The 12,809-nt window shown below is 34.0% G+C and overlaps 1 protein-coding gene across 4 annotated transcripts in view; it reads right to left on the minus strand.

Moving 5' to 3' along the window:
* The window catches only part of LOC140673685 (splicing factor 3B subunit 3), a 35,025-nt gene that overhangs the window by 11,202 nt on the left and 11,014 nt on the right, over nucleotides 1-12,809 (minus strand). For 2 of the 4 annotated variants that reach the window (XM_072906772.1, XM_072906773.1), the window contains exons 8-20: nucleotides 12,522-12,789; nucleotides 11,498-11,760; nucleotides 11,136-11,346; nucleotides 10,574-10,821; nucleotides 10,072-10,264; nucleotides 9,762-9,916; nucleotides 9,089-9,394; nucleotides 6,184-6,431; nucleotides 5,649-5,952; nucleotides 4,359-4,535; nucleotides 2,074-2,235; nucleotides 1,529-1,757; nucleotides 164-1,375 (exon numbers count right to left, since the gene is read on the minus strand). In XM_072906772.1, coding sequence (XP_072762873.1) covers nucleotides 1,035-1,375; nucleotides 1,529-1,757; nucleotides 2,074-2,235; nucleotides 4,359-4,535; nucleotides 5,649-5,952; nucleotides 6,184-6,431; nucleotides 9,089-9,394; nucleotides 9,762-9,916; nucleotides 10,072-10,264; nucleotides 10,574-10,821; nucleotides 11,136-11,346; nucleotides 11,498-11,760; nucleotides 12,522-12,789 — 3,105 coding nt within the window. In that variant the 3' untranslated portion in view covers nucleotides 164-1,034. Of the gene's footprint in view, nucleotides 1-163; nucleotides 1,376-1,528; nucleotides 1,758-2,073; nucleotides 2,236-3,908; nucleotides 4,086-4,358; nucleotides 4,536-5,648; nucleotides 5,953-6,183; nucleotides 6,432-7,101; nucleotides 7,408-9,088; nucleotides 9,395-9,761; nucleotides 9,917-10,071; nucleotides 10,265-10,573; nucleotides 10,822-11,135; nucleotides 11,347-11,497; nucleotides 11,761-12,521; nucleotides 12,790-12,809 lie in introns of those variants that run through there. The other 2 variants (XM_072906777.1, XM_072906774.1) reach the window with 2 other exon arrangements.

Raw genomic sequence — 12,809 nt, forward strand, 5'->3', positions numbered from 1 at the left:
ATGTATAAAGAAAAAAATGCTCTTATAATATTTTAAATTTAAATATTGTATGTAACTATGATGCGATTATACTTTTAACAATGCTAGAATTGATGCAAAATAATCCATAGATACTTATTGCATGAATCTAATTTGTATAATAAAGTTTATTTAAAATTTTTTTACATTTTTTCCTAGCACTATTATTATTGTTTTATTATTATTGTTATTATTAGTATTATTATTGTTATTATTATTATTACTTGCATGCAATCTTCGAACACACACGTGTAATTCATATATATACACATTTTCACATTCGCAATCAAATTTTTATTTTAAATATCGCCCTTATTACATATATAAAAAAAGTAGTACGTAAGCGTCATCATCTCGATCACTGCCAATTAATCCGACAGTAATATTATAAAAATTAGGTTTTCTTCCTTTAACCGCATTATGCTATACTTTCTGTAACCTGTAGGTTGATAACAGACTTAAAAAAAAGTATTGTATATTAAAAAGAAAAATGCCAGAAGTACAGATGTGCAGTTAAAGAGAGAAAAAAAAAAAAAAATAAAACAGTGCTGTTGTAATTCAACGTTATAATGTAATATAAAAAGTATTTTTTTGGGGTTTCGAAGAGATAAAAAATACAATGAAAATGAACAACGATAATGAAACTGTGCTAGAAATAGAAGAAAAGTTTGCGAAAAATATATGTATATTAAGAAAAGAGGGAACTTGATGAAAATTTATCAGCAATTATTTGAAATTTGTGCGGAAATTTTGCTAAAGATATAATCGTAATAATTATCTTGCGATGTAGTTAATGGAACACATAAGTGTTAAAATGTCATTGCAACTTTTGCACGCTAGGAAGGGAGATTTAAATCACTCTATAATTTAAACAGCTCACTTCTCACTCTTCGTTTTTAAAAACTCTGAAACTTTTCAAATTAATCTATCGGACTTCCTTTCGATCTTTCGCGAGTGACAGGAGCGAGAGAGGGAGAGAGAGAGAGAGAGAGAGAGAGAGAGAGAGAGAGGAACGGTCAAACGTTGGAGTTGGCCTCCCGCCACGTGACCTGACTGCCACCGAGATTCTGCAGCCTCAGACTGTTTACCGGGCTGTCATCGCCCTCGTAGCCGGCGTTCACGTGCCCGGCCGCCGACGTCGCCCCGTGTCCCTCGAACACATCCTTGACGGATATCTGACTGCTACGGGACGGTCGGCCCTGGATCCCCAACGGATTGCCGGCCACGCCGTAGATGTTATTCGCCCCCAGGGTTTGCATCTGTGACTTTCGACGTTGTGCCATGATGCTGTTGCGCCTCCCCTCAAACGCTTTAAACGCCTCTGTCGTGCGTCGCGTCGACATGTTCCTCGGCAACCCTGGGAAATTTTTATTCGATTTTAAGGGGGTTACACCTAGTCGTAAAAAATAAATTGCAAAAAAAAAATTCATGAAAAACATCATTTTTCCTCCGTTATGACTAGGAACCCCTTAAGCGATTAAAAGTTCTCGCTTATTTAAATAATACAAACCTGTGCCCTCGCTCATGCTGAAGAACCGTTGCCTGAAGGCTACGTCGAGGGTGTTGATCGCCTGCGTCTTCCTGCGACTCTTCTCCAGGTTTCTAATCGTTTTTCGTCTACCGGGCCCGCTGCCGCTTCCCTCTTCGTAATCGCCCTCCATTCCGTCCAGTCTCTGTAGATCTCTCACTATCTCGACCGCGTGTTTTGACAGCAAGGCTTCCTCAGAAAGATCCTTTGTCTGGAAAAATTGTAAAAGAACGTATGTGTAAAATGACTCGACATATAAACTATTGCACTAAAAATATTAAAAATACAATGTAAATAATAATTGTAAGAAATTAAAAATCTACTAAATGGTGGCTTAAATTTGAAAGATTAAATTAAAAGAATTAGTATACTTTTATGGGGGAAAAGTTTTCCAAATTTAAAAAAAAAAACTATTTTTAATTCCCAACTTTAATTAAAATGAAATAACAGGATGACGCGTCTGTTGCAACAAATTTAATGTAAAAAGTAAAAGATATGTATAAGTTTAGAAAATAAATTGCAAATACCTTCTTGCAACAGTCTAGGCTGGTGCTGGCCAAAATGTGGGCCAGGGTGCCGAATCGGTGGAACAACATCGCGGTGAATTGTATAACCAATATCAGCGCGAAGAAGAAGACGAAGACGAGACCGATCGGCTCGAGTTGCAAATACTCCTTCGTGATGTGTACCTGCAAAATCGTTTCTTTTGTAAAATGCATTAAAATGCGCCATGAAAAATACTTTTTGGAAAAAAAAAAAAAAAAAAAATTCACCCGATGGAGATCGAAATCGGATCCATCTGCTCGTTCATTTAATTTTGGAAAAAAAAAAAAAAAAATCAAAATTGTTACATAAAATTTAATTACTTTAGTATTATAAATTTTTTTTCCAGAGAATTAATTAATAAGTTAAAAATCAAATTCTTTTCACGAGTTTTACTTTCAAAGAGAAATCTCTCGCGCTTCGAATCATTTTTCTCGCAAACTATAACAATTTTATTTCAGTCATTTTTTTTTTACGATGATTACCGATCGATCGCCATGGAGAATCGCGCAATAGAATATAAAAACAAATTCTGTTAACGATTAAAATTCCACAATTGTTGGTGTCTTTCGTGCGTGTTAAGATTAACACATTTATGTACACATATACATATATACATATACATATATACGTTTGTAAATAAAATAAGACGAGTTTTGGAGATTGTACATTGAAAGCATCCACCGCGTTACATACATTAGTGGTGCTCGTCCATAATTGGCAATATGGTGCACATTGTCAGAGTTAGACACAACAAAGGAGAAAAGAGAAATACAGATCCGAAAATTTGTAGATCTGTAGATTCTTGTAAATTTGAGAGCCTGCGATTACAAGACTTTTGCACAGAGGCGGATCTATAATTTCGTTCAGTGTGTTACATTTTTAAATAATTTTTCTTATAAAATATATATATATATATATATATATATATATATATATATATATATATATATATATGAATTCTAATACAATAACACCTTAATCTCAATTATAAAATAACTAATTTTGATAACAATAGCACATTCTGATTTTAATAATAACGATAAATTTTATAATATTAATGCTAATAATTTTCAAGAATTAAATAAAATTATTAGCTTTCACAAAATGGAAAAAATTCAATTTCTATCCAAAAATTATTAGCATTCAAGTCTTGAAAAAGGGCAATATCCACCTCTGTTTCTGATCTATCGTGATTTAATTAGGTCATGTAATTAAATTAATAAGATTTAATTTAATTTCACGAATATCAACAAATTTAGTGACATTTAGTGATAAAGGTAAACGATAGTTTATGTTATTAATGACATTCAGGCAACTAATTTCTGGTTATATTCCTAATCCAGAGCCAGGAGAAATCATCCTGCCCGCTATTCCATTCCATTTCATTCGGGTGATGAGGATGAGGTACCTGTGTGAAAATATTAATCGGAGACCTTTCGCACGTGCTGTCGAACGCGAGCAAGTCGTGTTAATTATGTAATACACACAAAAAATATATATACATGTTGAAGTCGAGTAGGTGCAAGGCAATTGTACCGAAGGTAAGATGATCGTCCTCGATACGTTAGGATGCTCGGATAATTCGAAAAAATTAAAAATCGAAGAAATAAATTTCCAGAAATTAAGTATCTAAAATAAAACATTTAATATTAACATGTTATATATTTTTTATTTTCATTCCACGAAATAATAATAATTAAGAGAAAATTGGCTTTTGCGAGAATCCAACAAACGCATCGGGGACGACTTCGACAGGGAACACCATGGCACCGCCTTAATCCTTTTCCCCTCGCCTGGATGCTTGGTGATCGGATACCTCCGAGGTTTCCTCCACGTAGGTGATGTTGGTCTTGACTCCGAGCGGCCAGACAACGTGCAGCTGATCCTTATTCAGCTGTAGCAAGAATACGATCAGAACGAACAACGCATTGAACATTAGAAAGGCGAACACGCTCTTGTTGCGTAGCTCGATCAAATCGCCGGCGATCCGGGCCTGTGTTGCGTCAATGCGTGTTGGCGCAAATGCGTAGGCAAAACAGAGAAAAGAAAAAAGAGACGGTACGAGATTAGAATAGTAAAAGAAAAGCTCCGTCGATCGGTCCATCGATATTCCTCGATCTCCGTCCTTAACGGTCCGCTCGATTTATCTTGTATATGGATTTAAATCTAAATTTATTAATTAAATTAGATGTAAATTCTCTTAAGAAACCGCCAACCATCATTATTCGCGATCGAGGACGCGAGGCGTCGACGGAGCTGGCTTTACCTCCATAGTGCTAGCGTCATATGTGACGTTCGTCTTGATGCCGAATGGCCACTTGATGTGCAACAAGTCTTTGTTCAATTGCAGCAGAAAGACGATCAGGACGAAGAGGGCGTTCATCATAAAGAATGCAAAGACACTCTGGTCGCGTAGGTCCTTTAGATCTTTGGCGATTCTTGCCTGATAGCATGGCGTACATTAATTTAATAAGTATGACACGTGCAATGTGTAATTAATAAATAAATATACCTTTCCTTGAATAGGAAGATTTAACGTCTACCTTATTTTACAAGAAACCATTATTTTTTATTTAGAAATTATTTTTTTTACACCCTTGATTGTCTCTTTTAATTTTTCAAAATTAAATTGAACCTTAAGACAACAAATGTCTTTTCAGTTTTTAATTTCGTCGTTTTCAATTTAATCGTATTTCATCGCTAGATCTACATCCTATCGGTGCGATTGTGAAGAGACGAAGGATCTATAGATCCTTGAGATTTTTCTTCAACAATTGCACGATTTTCCAACAAGAGAGCGATGCGAAATAAATTGTCTAAAATATAAAGATATATATTTCAGGAGAGTAAATTTGTTTCTTCACTCTTGATCGACGACAGCTTGCAGTCGACAAAGACGTATTGTATCGCAAGAAAGCTTGCTTTGATCTCAAAAATTCATTCTTACAAGATCAAAATTAATTCATGTTGAGATATTAATTGCATCTTTATATATAAAAGTTTTTAAAAATGTAAGTGCAAAATAAAATTTTATCCTGATATGCAAAAGAAGATTGTAGGAAATTGCAGCTAAATTCAAAGATTAAACATTCTGGAATCACGCAACATACATTTCTTCCAAATTCTTTCAATCTGTCTATTTTTTATAATTTATATTACAAATTATATTATTTTCAAATAAAATTATGAATATTTTTTTTAATGCATAATTCTTTCGATAAATATTTCTTTTAAAGAAAGAAAATGTGAAACAGCAAAGAGTTAAACAATTTTAAATTTCGAATTTTATAAAAAAAAATGCCCTTCACAGTTCATTTAATTTATAAACATAAAATAAAAATTATTTAGCAATTACGTTAAATTCAGTCTTCATAAAAATCCTTAAAAAAATTACTAGTCAATATAAAAAATATTGAAAACTGCTCTGACGTGATTTCATCGTTCCTATATGAATCAAGAGAAATTGACAAAAAAAAATGTTAAGAAAGAAAAACAAATTCCTCTAATTGAAGGAATATTCAAATTAGTTTCGAAAGTAATTTGACCGTCGTTTTACCTTCTCCGCCTTGTCGTCATCGATCGGATAGAGATACTTTTCTAGCAGATCCTTCCAGAACTGCTCCTCCTGCAGCGATAACACGTCCACCTCGCCCTTCTTCAGCCCGTCGTCGTTCAACCAGTACGGTCGCGAGAGGAAGTTGCTACCGTCGCGGTTGCCATCGGTATTCAAGCTTGTCACCGTTTCCGTGTCACTGGCTTCCCCATCCTCGGCCGGATCCTCGCCGATGGCCCCGAGATGATCGGCGCTTCGCGAACCCACGGACGAGGCTCTTCTCCTTCCGGAATGAGGATCCACCGCTCTGCAAGGGAATTTTTTAATTTTTTAAAAGCCCATAAAAAGAATTATATAAATCAAATTAAAAAAAAAAAAAAATTGGGACAAAATTTCGCCAGATTTATTGTGCTTCAAATATTTGCGTAAAAATCGATGGGCCTTGTTTTCGCAGGGGCAGCATAATATATACTTTGCTTATATTTTATTTTCGTCGTTTCCAGAAAACGATGAGCTGTCTCGTTTATTTTTTTCATACCTCTCGATGGTCTCGAGCCTCTTGCCAAGTTGCTCGAGCGATTCCGCGATCGCCACAAGCTGCTGCTTCTCGGCAGACGGTTTGCCGTGGGTGCAGAGCAGACATTTGAACAAACCGGCTAGAGATATCTCGATGGAGCCCTGATCGTCGTCGTTGGTACCCGCACCATTCTGTAGAAAGCCAAGCAGAGATTTCTGCTTGGCCTTGCGCTTCGCTTCTTCCGCCTCCCGCTTCTCTTGCTCGAGCTCCTGAATTGGCACGAATAATAATGACAGATACACGGGGAGAGATGCGATCCTTACTCCACACGATTAATTAAAGCGAGTTAATTAAATAGATCGTGTATGTGCAATAATAGAATATTAATAATTCTAAACGTTGGTCATAACAACTTACTTAAAAGAGAAAACATTTTATTATATAATATATATATTATTATTTTTAATAAAAAAATTATATCATATTTAATAATTATAAGTTTTATTATAACAAAATGATTTAACTTTGATTAAAGTAATGAAAATAATATTTTATAAACTTTCATTTTTAATATTTCTTAATCTGAGACTTTTCTACAAAATCAAAACAAATTTAACTTTATTAAATTGATAATATTAGAAACGTCAACATTAAAAATAAAATATATATTATAATATTATAATAACATTTTTCTTCTCTCCCTCTCAAAATAAATGTAATAATAAATTTTTATAAAAGAATTTAATTTTTTCATAACTAAATTTCAAAAGAGCTTTCATCAACTTAAATTTTGTCATTTTATTTACAGCCTTTAATGGATCAACAGATATTAAAATATTTTTACATATAGAAGACCGGGTTCGCCGGTAAGAATATTTACAGGGGAAAGTATCCCGATTAGTGTAAATTAGTCGGTTAGTAAGGTGGACGATTAATTACCGCGCATGTTTTCTTCGTCTTAATCTCCCGCGTGCCCCAGGTGATGTTGTTGAGATTGCATAGGGAATATATGATTAGTAGGATGTACATCGACGGCACAGCCAGGTAATAGATTACACCGTGCAACAGGCAATCGACCTCGTAGGGATGCAGGAGACCCGCGATCGCGATCTCGCCCACGATGAGGAACAGGAACCAGGCGCTCGGTGACATCACGTTATCTCTCACGATATTTATCGCGGTACCGACGATCACCGCTATCATCACGATCGCGTACGCGGTGCTCATCACAGCGGCCACTATCACCTGCCGTTATCCCCATCAATCCTTCGTGTGTATGTGCGCGTATGTTAATTGCTTTTCGTTTTAAGATAAGCCAAAGTGTGACGAGAGACGACCCAGGTAGCAAGCACATGTCAGTTTGACAGTCGAAAACTGGTCATTTCTGGTTCAATGACGTCACGTGGCCAAATAATGTCGAATTTAAAACGTCTTAATAATGTTGTAAAAAAAACGTCATAATATCGTGATTCTTAAGTTATTATTATATATATAAATCACCTAAGTATTATTATTTTTTAACTAAAAATTCATTTCATTTTTTATAACATCTTAAATTATTCAAACAATTTTGTATATAATTTTGATATTCACAGTTCTCTATATCTCAGGTCCTTAACATGAATTTCCTCTATAACCGGGGACTTGATCGTGACATTTGATCATGAATCTTTTTCTCTAGCGTGAACTCGTGAAAAGTGAAAAGTTTCATTAACAAATTCAATATTTGTGAATGTCATTAAAACGTCACTAATAAGTCTAAAATGGTCATCAAGTCACGTTTTTTTAACATCTTGAAATGTCGTCATCGGTCCGTGACATTAGTCCGTCACTTTTACGTCATTACATCATGTCATATTTGGTTCGAACTGACCATATTTTGAGGTCAAAATGTCGTGTGCTTGCTACCTGAAGAAGCGAATGATTGCAGGATTATTTAATGATGAAGAAGCCTTCATGATTGATTAGTTCCCACAATCTCCTCTGGTTCATGCATTGGAAACATTAAAATTCTTTTATACACATATATGTATAAATGTTAATTATTAAAATAGAACGTTGATTTACTTTCTTTTTCTTCCTTTAAATATATAAGTTAAATATTAATCACTTTATATATACTTTTGACTGCATCAGCATTTTTGAATATTAATCGCTTGAGATTACTTTGCATAAAGAGAAATTATAATTTTTACGACATTCACTTTTTTCCTTATTTGCATATATAATATCCATCATGAAATTTATTTTAACCAGGGTTGGGAAGTAACGCGTTATTTGTAACGTCGTTACATTTTTTTTTAGTAACGGTAACGAATTTAACAGTTACTTTTTATATCTGGAACCTATTTCCTATTATATTTTCTGTTTTTGCATATTCAATCTTCAATTATCAACAGATATTCATATTATAAATTTAAAATTATTGTATCGAAGGTTTCAAACAAAATTATGAGAATACAAAAAATATATCGTGTATTTGACTATATTTATAAATTTAATGCAAACTAAAATGTTACTTATGGTTTTACAAATTTATAATAATTTATCGATATTAATATTTTAATTATTAATTTTTTTTAATCAAATATATTACAAAAGTATATGTTTTATTTAATTTCTGATCTCGTTTTAACATTAAAAAAGTAACGATAACTAGTTACTTTCCCATCCCTGATTTTAACATATTCAAAATATTTATTCAATAAATAAAAATATGTAAAAACATGCGAAAAAATTATCTTTAATTGTCACTAATCTTCGTAATTTCGAGAAATATTGGAATAAATATCCCTCTTAATATAGTTCTTTATTTAAAAATGACTGTGAAGCTGAGAAGCTGAAAATTCATTCGTTCATCAAAGAATTATATGCCCTAATTAATTGCGATTAAAAAAAAAATTAAAAAAAATTGCTGTGAACGAACCTTTTTGGTCTTTTTCGTTTGCACCTCCCTGGTACCCCACGATACAACATTAAGATTGATGATGGAGTACAGTATGAGGAGCAAGTACATGGACGGGATGGACAGTAGGTATATGATGCCGGGGACGATGCACCAGAATTCTTGCGGATGCAGACAGGCTGCTATGAAGAACGAGCTCGACAGTGATATGAGAAAGATCGCCGAGGGTGAACCTATACCATCCTCGCCAAGCTGTAGAGCTGTACCTACGATCACCGCCATCATGATCATCGCGTACGCCGTCGACAGGATCTGGGCGCACAAAAGCTGAAAACCACTCACTTTTAATTCCTTCCGGCGCATCTTGAAGACAAGCTTTCATTCGACAGGGTTGAAAGGTAAATGTCAGAATTATTTCGTAAATATTATTTTCATTTTTGTAAAAGTCTTCTTTCCTCATGTCACATTTATAGTACTTTTTTTTTTTTTTTTTTTTTTTTTTTAATCATATATATTTTTTTTAACTCTTTTGATAAAACCAAGTCCGATTTTCGCGCTCTGTAAGAAGCTAATGTATCGTATGTTGATTAAGAATCCTGGTTGCGAAAACAGGAATTTTGCGAGCGAAAGAGATGACGAACACAATGAACAATGAAAAGCGGACCCGTGCATGAGAAATTGATAAATGGATTACCTGTACGTTCGACTTGCACGTGAAACAGACAATCATGAAGAGTAAGATGGGGATAATGTTGTAATAGAAACTGGTCCAGTTGTCGATTTTGAAGGCCGCCACGAAGGCACCCACCAACATGAGGAAGATCGTGCCAGGTCCCAGGATCGTACCACCTGTTTTTTCACAGTCGAGCAATCGTCTTGAATATCATACTTTAATTAAATATATCTTTTCTCTTCGAGATTAAAGTTATAATATTTTAAATAATATTATATGATATTTTTAATTTTATTTACTTCTCTTGCCGATTAAATCAACGAGCACTTACCCATCAGCAGAATCTGATAGGAGATGTAAAGTAACGAGATGTTGTCGTTAATCTTAATCGTGCGTTTCGCATCCATCAATAGATCCATGATATTGGCGATCGTGGAGGGCACCCAGCGACGACGTTGATTGTAAAACTCGTTGAATCCTTCCGGTGCGTGAGTGTACGCATCGCTCGCAGCCGAGTATTCTACCTAAACATGGCAACATAAATGACATATATCAATGTTATGATTATTTTATAAAATTATATTTATAATATAATATAATATTTTAATATAATATATTTTAAATTATATATAAAAATAAAAAAAATTATATTTATAACATAATAATATATAAATTATAATTATATATGATTTATATAATTTATATAATTTATACGCCATTACTTTATAATTAATTGCTGAAATTAAGTGATCGATTATGATTACATTATTATATTGTATACAAGATAAATGAAATGTAATGATTGATTGGCGAATAAAAGAGACCTCACTTACCCTGTATCCTCGTTGCAATAATAAAGTGCACAACCAACGATCCTCCCCCTGATCATATTGCACGTAATGCCTCGCTTCGTCGGACTTGGTCGTGTATTTCTTCATCACATTGTCGTCCATCAGAGCCTTGCCACGAAAGAGCGAGAAGCATCCGGGACTACAAAGCACACAGCCGATCATGTGTTCGGTGGCCTTTTGCAGCCAGTGACCAATTGCGTACTCGAACATCTGGTACCATACCATTGGTCCTGCAAATTTTAGAAAAAAATGTCATAATAATTATTCATTAAATTCATAAATATATGGTATATACGATCATAAATATTCTCTTGCAGATTTTTAATTAATTATATTTAATATATATATATATAATAAATGACACGTATTTCCTACTGATATTGATAGCGATATATTAATCTCTAACTAAATTAATTTATTTTATGAAAGAATAATTATGTATGATATATTTAAAAAATATATCATAATTGAAAGCATTCGACTCATTTTGATCAATTGTTAAAAATATACGCTGTTGATTTAAGTCACCAAAACATAATCTCACCAGAGCCGACCGGATGAATTCGACCGCACGCAGCCCCCAAGTTCTTGTTCTTCTTCATCAGGTCGACGAGAAGTTTCACCGCCGCTGGTTGGAAGTCGATATCGCCGTCGAGTGTCAACAGATACGTATTCTCGGCAATCACCTCTTTGCGATCGACGCTGATCGGTAATTCCATTAATCGATGCCCGAGCAGATAGTACATGTACATTACCTAAATTCAGAAATCAATAAGGAATCGAAAGATCAAGAAGGTGAGAAATCGAGAAGAATAATTTGTTAAATTAAATTTTCGAATTCTAAAGTCTCTCAAAATTCAAAATTTCTGAATGTTAGTTTTATCCCAAAAGAATGAAGGAGGCTACCTGGCTCCATCGTTTCCTGTGTCGGATTTTGCTCTTGTCCTTCAAATGAGCAATCATCTTCGTCTTTCCGGGGAGAGTCCAAACCAGTCGTCCACCATACGGAGTCGGATATTTTTTGGGCGCTCTCACGTGCATCCTCGTTTTATGCACGTCCGACGCAGCCTCGTCCAACGTGCCCACCAGGAGTTTCACGAACCTGTTTACTTGCGACTCGTTCTCGTCGTGATCCGACAACTCAAACGCGTCGTCGAAGAATATGTGAGCTAAAATAAAACCGATATTTTATAACGCGACAAATAAAGTTAAAGTTTTTTAATTTTTAATTTGGAAATTTTTAATTTTAAGTAAATTAATTTAATTTAATTTGAAGAATTGGATTTTCGAATTTTTGAATTTTTGAATTTTTGAATTTAAAGCTTTGAGGTTTGAATTTTGAAAGTCTGCAGTGGGAATGTTGAACCTTGAAGTTGTGAATTTTTGGTTTTTCGAATTTGGATTTTGGATTCTGCACTTTGGAATTTTGATTTTGAATCGAGAATTCGAATTTCAATTTTAATTTTAAACATAATATTAATCTTAATTTTAATTTGAATTTTGATTTGAATTTAAAATTCTGGATAAAAATAGATTGACAGGTTTTGTTTCAAGGAATTATAGATTATATAATTTATATATGTATGTGTTTGTATATATAGATATACTTAATATAGGTATATTATATTTATTATATTTTCTATATTTTTATGGGATATATTTTTGGATTATATTTGGTAGAATTAGTAAGCGTACTCGTATGGTTTGTAGAATCCAAGATATAAAATGGTTATATGTAAATACGTAAAACATGTAAGTAAGCCGAAAGGCAAGGATTAAGAATAAATAATAATAATAATAATAATAATAATAATAATAATAATAATAATAATAATAATAATAATAATAATATAAAGCGACAAATAATAATCGACACATGCTGGTAAGGCGGTTTATTCGATCAACGATGAAATATTGTTCGTCAACTCACTTTCAAATTCGTAGTAATCGGGATCGACGACCTTGAGGTACTTCTGGGCGACGCGTCGCGCACATTGATCCTCATCCAGGCGCAGGATACTCTTCAGAAACTCCATCATCTCCTCTTTGTTCTCGTGCCACATGGTAGCACAAGCGTAGATCCTGGTTACGTGATCGCTGCTCTTCACCGCAGACGGAGGTGTGGTCGAACCGTCCGTTTGCTCGTAGATGGTCTCGTAGTCGCCGTCACCCTTCTCCTTTTCTATCTCCGCCAGATCCTATCAAATTAATCCGTTGA

Source organism: Anoplolepis gracilipes, chromosome 15, assembly GCF_047496725.1.
Source record: "Anoplolepis gracilipes chromosome 15, ASM4749672v1, whole genome shotgun sequence".
Taxonomy (NCBI): Eukaryota; Metazoa; Arthropoda; class Insecta; order Hymenoptera; family Formicidae; genus Anoplolepis; species Anoplolepis gracilipes.